This window comes from Camelus dromedarius, chromosome 16 (assembly GCF_036321535.1).
Source record: "Camelus dromedarius isolate mCamDro1 chromosome 16, mCamDro1.pat, whole genome shotgun sequence".
NCBI classification, from domain to species: Eukaryota; Metazoa; Chordata; class Mammalia; order Artiodactyla; family Camelidae; genus Camelus; species Camelus dromedarius.
In genome coordinates, this window is record NC_087451.1 from 25,162,571 (window position 1) to 25,168,570 (window position 6,000).

Consider the following 6,000-nt stretch of genomic DNA (forward strand, 5'->3'; position numbering starts at 1 on the left):
CCCCTCTTTCCTTCTGGAGGCTTTGGCGCGTCCCACGCTGTGGCTCTGTTGTCATTTGTAGGTGGTCACTTAGGCTGTTTGAAGTTGCTCCCTGTTACAAACAGTACTTTAATGAATGAATGTGTGTGTGCAGCTCTGCTCTTACTTATGGATGCATGAGAGCTAACTCCTAGGAGCAGAATTTTGTATCAGAAAGTAGGTGTCTGGTTCTGATATTTATTACCAAAACAGAAAGATAAAAGCGGGTCTGGGTGCCAGTCCTTGTGTGACGGTGGGGGTGGGGTGGCGGTGTGCTTGACCTCTAGGCGTCCGTTCACTGCCGTGTGAATGACGAGAGCTATGGTGCTTTACCTCCCGTGACTGTCGTCAGGTCCTGGCTGTCATGAGCACGGTATACAGGCGGCACTCACTAAGTGTTGGTTCCCTTCTTCCTTAATCTGTGGTGATGTGTCGCTGGTTATAGAAATGGCCCTTACCATTTTCTTTCTTTTTTCAGCTATGACTCAAGACCTGAGATAAAGGAAATCAGCTTTTGGAGGATAAGAGAACTTTTTCCCTTTGTTGGTTTCTTCAACACAGCCGATGAAAACAGAGCACTGTATTTCTTTTCACTGATAAAAATCACTGTTGTTCCCAAGAAAGAATGGCAGACAGTCCCAGACCTCCATCGCAAGCAGAGCGGCACGTAGACACACCTGCTGCACACAGTGTTCACGCAGTGAAAGTCAGAAGCAGACAAAGTGGTATTGTTTACATTACTAGAAAATTACTAGTTTTCCAATGGCAATAACTAGTTTTCCAATGGCATTCATGGAAGAGTTCCAGTCTGGAACCAACAGGGACCATGTGCTGTGCGAGGCAGAGGAGCGCAGAGCTGAGACCCGGTGCACGTCTGGTAGCCCATCCCTAACAGCAGCGTGAAGCAGGTAGCAGAGGTGCTTGGCCCAAGCAGGCGGGGGAGCTGGCCCCTCCGGGGGCCCGCGGTGCCGGGCGCCGGCCAGCAGCCTGCCTGCCTTCCAGGGCGCGGGGCGAAGGCTCGTCCTGCGTCTCCCTGCACGGAGGCGGCAGTGTGGAAGGAGGCTGACGGGTCACGGGGCAGGTCTTGGTGACACTGGCCTTCCCTTTGGCGGTGGTGTACGGTTTTCATGTCGTAATAGCTCCTGAGATGCAGTGTGCTTAAAACCAGCCCCCCCCAACCCCCCCAACAAAGGGCTGAGCGTCCTGAGCTCTGAGCGCTAGGGCTTGCTCCCCTGGGGTCCTGTCCTCCAAGCTCCTCCCCTTTCCCCAGTGCACGGGGAGGGACCATCCGGCAAGGATCACTCCACTCTTCCCCTTTGGTACCTTGAACAGAACGTTTTTTCCCAGATGGTACAATCTTTTCAAAGAAGTTGGGTGGGCAAGGGTTGAGGGAGGAGAAGCACTCGACTTTGACTGCCTCCCCTTTCTTTGCTGTGCGCCGCGACGTGTGTAGTTCGTGGCCTTTTCTCTGTCTGTCTGTTGGGCAGTGAGAGACCCCCTCACTGCACTCCCACTTGGCCGGCTTCTGGGTCTCGACCTGCTACCACCAGCAGGGCCGCCCCGATGGCGAGCACACTCCACTGGCCAGCGGTGCCAATGCTGCCCCACCACCCGTGACTGTCACCGCCCGTGACTGTCGGAGGGGAAGGAACGTTCTCTTAGGGTGTTACTGCTTTTGCTCAGACTTTGCAAAAAAATATATATATACATAAAAATATATAATTATTAATCATTTCTGTCCTTGAGAAAGTCTTGAATGAATAGAGAATTTATTCCACTGCAATATTTGATTGTATAGAGGCACACTGTTTCATCAACAGAAGAAGCGAAAAGGCTGTGTCTAAGTGTTTGGTACCATGTACCACCTGTTATTCTTCTAAAGCGAAGTATTCATGTACCTAAACCACCTTCTATTTAATTGTGTTTGATTTTAAAATATATATATGAATTATATTTAAAATTGTGTCAACTTTCTGCTTTCAGGGCATTTATGGTTCTTCTATTGAAATGTGTTGATCCCTCCAGATACTTCCATTTGCTTTACCAAAACCCAGAATGTGAGCGGCTCCTGGACTTAGCCTTATGTTTGGAGTGAATGGCATTAGACCTGAGGTGTTATTAGATGCATAGTCTGTGATTGACTCAAGTCTGTTCTTTTAACAAGTACTTCCATCCATTTCAGTTTGCATCAATCTCTAAATAACAGAAAAGCAATATAAAGGTCACAGAATAAACTGATTTTGGGCGACTCTTACTGCCTCTGCATGTTTGGGAGTAAACTTCTGTACAACTCGAGGCTGCATAAACTAGTGCTTTCAGTTAAGATGCTATCTGGTTGTTTCTCTGTGTACGCTGTGTGCTTCTGAGCTAGAGATGTCAGTGGTTCTAAGGTTCTTATAAAGAGAAGAACAGCACGTGTGAGACTCGGTGACTTTCTTCTGCCCCACCTGCTGTAGGACACAAAGCAAAACGTGGCCTGAAGCAGTGAGGCCGACCGGACTTGCGCTCCGGCTCAGCCCTCGCTCTCACTGGCGGCGCGGGGCTGGCTGCATCTGGTGGTGCTGCAGGCTCTGTGCAGGTGCCCACAAAGGAGGAGTCTCGGGCAGGGTTTTCATAGGTTCCAGAAATCACGTGAAGCCCCGTCTTTACTGTGGTGTTGACATCAATGCAAATTGTTTAAAAAGAGAAGGTTTTAGTGGAAAGGGGTACCTTTTGTGACTGGGTGTGTCTTCAGCCCTCCTGTGAGATTTGATGAAAGTTGAAAACCAGTCTCAGCAGGTCCAGCGGAGAGCAGCCAACCGGAGAGCGCCTTCCGCAGCCCCGCCTGCGCCCGGGCTCTGGCAGGGCTTCACGACTTGTGGGCTAGTCTTGGAGCTTCGGCCACTTCGGTCAGAACTCGGAGGGGAGCATCACTCCGAATAGGACACAGCAGACCTCTGTCCTGTGTGTTTAAGTGCTGCTGGCTAGGCCCCTCTGAAGCGCTGAGCGCTCTGCTGGCACTGCTGTGGGGCCGCGTGTGTACGGGAGGACCTTCCCCTCCCTCCCCGCCGCCCACAGCAGTTGGACAGGGTTGAACTGATCCAAACAGGCCCAAGAGAATTCTTTATCCTAAGAATTGTACAAGGGGAAGGAGAAACACCAGTCCCCTCCTGGGGCTGCAGCTCGCCCGGGCCCCTACAGAGGACAGGCGGGCGTCTGTGGAGCTGGAGACCAGAGACGGGAGAGCCGGTGGGCGTGGGAGCCGCTGCTGGGGAGGACGCGCAGGTCCCAGGGTCCAGTCCTGCATCCTTGCCCTGGACGCCAGTCACCCTTCAGGTGTCCTCAGAGTGCATTCTGCCTTTTTAAAAGTCAGTCTGAAGTGCGTTTTTATTACGTGTAACCAAAGAACCTTGACTAAAACTCGACCAGACCGCTCTGATCACTGAGGGTGTGCCTGCGCAGCATGTTTGCAAAGCACTGCAGAATTCTGGAGAACTTGTCTTCAGTAAGCCTTCCTTGGTCATTTTGTGTATGCTCTCAGCGCTAAAAGACACCCTCCCTTTTACAGGGAGGAGTCCCTCAGGCCGGGAGAAGGGCAGGGCTTTGGCCTGTTGTGGGGGCGTCGCCTCCTGGACCAGGCCTTTGTCCTCTTCCCAGCAGCCCTTTGAAGGGTGAACACCATTCCCACTTAGCACCTAGAACCCAGGAGTTTCTACTAGTGAGGAGCCAGTGAAAGCTCCAGACGAGGGGGGCGTGGTGGTCACGGGGTTTGTAAGTGCTGACCGCCTCTGTCCTGGGCCAGGGACCTGGCCTCTGGCTGAGCCGTCAGTGGCAGTGGATTCCAGCAGGACGTCAGGTTACAAGTTAGGAGACCCTCAGGAACAGCGACCATCCGGGGCCCCCTACAGACGAGCCCCCTGGGCCCTGAGGGGCCTCAGCTTGGGCAGGGGTGGGTGGGGGTGGCCTGCAGGGGCATTGCAGGGACCCTGCGAGCCATCACCTGGAGGGTGCTCGCATCCCATCCGCTGCCTGTCACATGGGGTCTTGTGACAGGTGTGCCCTCTTCGGCCCCCTTCGGACCTTCTGCTCCAGCCCTGGCCCCTGGAGTCCCGACCCTGCTCAGAGCACTAGTGCGCCGCCTGGACACGGCTGAGCAGCTCCAGGGCCACGTCTCAGTCACCCCAGAGGAACACTGGGACCCCAGGCGGGGGCCCCAAGAGGGGCTTTGGTTCAGCCGAGGGGAGCTGGGGTTTGCCCAGGAGCCGGTGAGGATTGTGACGGTAGCACTTCCTCGGATGCCCGAGCCCCTCTTTGACTGTGCCTTCAGGCTCAGCCCCAAATGATCTCAAACAGGCCTCAGCTTCCATCCCGTCAGGACCCCATGGTCCCTGCACCCTGGGAGAGGCTCGGGCTGGCCCTCCGGCCCCCATGCTCACCAGACCCAGCGGTTCCTCCCAGCAAAGAGCCCTTGTTCCTTCTAGTGACAGGACTGCTGGGTGAGCCATGTGCCCCCAACATGCCTACGGCATGTCGATGGTGCGGGGACACAGGAAGGGGCGGGACACTCCTGGCCCCAGAGCTTGCTTTGTACTTAGGGGACAGAAGCTGGAAGTTCCTCCAAAGTGGGCGCTGCTGTTTCAGATTCAGGATGGCCTTTCGAACCTGACTTAACACCCCTTCCTCCCAAGGTCCTGCCAAAAGTCTCCAGGCTGCTGTGACCTCTCGTGCCACCCTCCCCTGAGCCCGGCCCCCCAGTCCCCCAGGACTGGTTGCGGCACGGCCCCATTCCTTCCTGATGCAGGACACACTCAGGTGTGGAGCACCTGCTGACAGCGGGGTTGGGCGCCTGAGGCTGCCCAGGCCATCTCAGCCCTGGGGCACCCTGGGAGCTGGAAATGAGGAGACCAGGGAAGGGTTATTCTGTGCATGTGATAGAAAAGTCCTGACAAATACTGTGTTGAGCTGATGCCATGTGGTGACAGCCCCTCCCTAGTCCCACTTTAACAGGAATCACGTTCAGCACTTGTATGTGCCGGGCGTGCGGTCTTGTGAGGGCGAGCCTCCCCCATGGACGAGGAGGCTGGCGGTTCGGAGGTGAAGGAGTTCTCCGGGCTCCCTGGTGCCAGGAATCTCCCACGCTGCCCGGCTGTTCCGCGCGTCCTGTGGGCCCGCCTCTCGTTCTGCAGCAACTTGGACCTCACTACAGAGTAGGAGAGCAGATGTTCAGGGTCTAACAAAAAGGTGGGGGGCTGTGCCTTTGAAATTAAAAGCGTTCCATCCATTACCTTAAACCTTCACGTGCATCCGGGTCCCCCGGAGAACGGGCTGAAACCACCCCTCCCCCACCGAGTCACTGAGTTGGGAGATCTGGGGTGGGGCCTGACCTGAGAATTTGCATGGTAGCCAGTTCCCAGCCCTGCTGCTGCTGCTACTGCTCGACCTTAAAACCTTCCCCGTAACTGGGAAAGGAATGTCTTCACTCCCTTTTATTGGAAGTGTCCGTGCTACACAGCAGTGCAATTTGAGACCTTCAAGTACAGAAATCCTTTATCAGTATTTGGATGTTTGTCAAGGCCAAGAGTCCCCAGACACCAGTCCACCGTCTGTGTCAGTACCTGGGTGGGTCTGGGGCCATCAAGGTGGGTGTCGCCCCCTGGGGTAAGGTCAGACCAGTCCCGGCTTCCCAGTCTTAGCTCCCCGGCCCCCAGTGCCTTAGCTGGGGACAGTGCACCTGACATGTTCCTCCAGGTCTGAGGCTGGGCTGTTGGGGTCACACCTGAGGTCCCAGTGGAACCTTTGGCACAAACCCAGCCTGGCCCATTTCCTTCCAGTTTGTCCCCCAGGTCCTCACTGCGGCCCTCTGAGGCCCTGGCCAGGCCATCCTGCCTGCCTCCCTCGCCGCGCTTTTCCAGGTCCCTCCCCTGGGGCACTGGCACTTCGTTCTCCTGTCCTTCCTTCATATCCTCCCTCCCCACCATTTCTCCCTTCAGCCCAATTCCAGGG

The 6,000-nt window shown here is 55.4% G+C and overlaps 1 protein-coding gene across 2 annotated transcripts in view; it reads left to right on the plus strand.

Annotated features, from left to right (window-relative positions):
• Positions 1–2,272, plus strand: part of AKAP10 (A-kinase anchoring protein 10) — a 45,650-nt gene extending 43,378 nt beyond the window's left edge. For both annotated transcript variants that reach the window (XM_031467543.2, XM_031467544.2), the window contains exon 15: positions 497–2,272. In XM_031467543.2, the coding sequence (XP_031323403.2) occupies positions 497–502 (6 nt within the window). In that variant the 3' untranslated portion in view covers positions 503–2,272. The remainder of the gene's footprint in view (positions 1–496) is intronic.
• Positions 2,273–6,000: the final 3,728 nt, after the last annotated feature.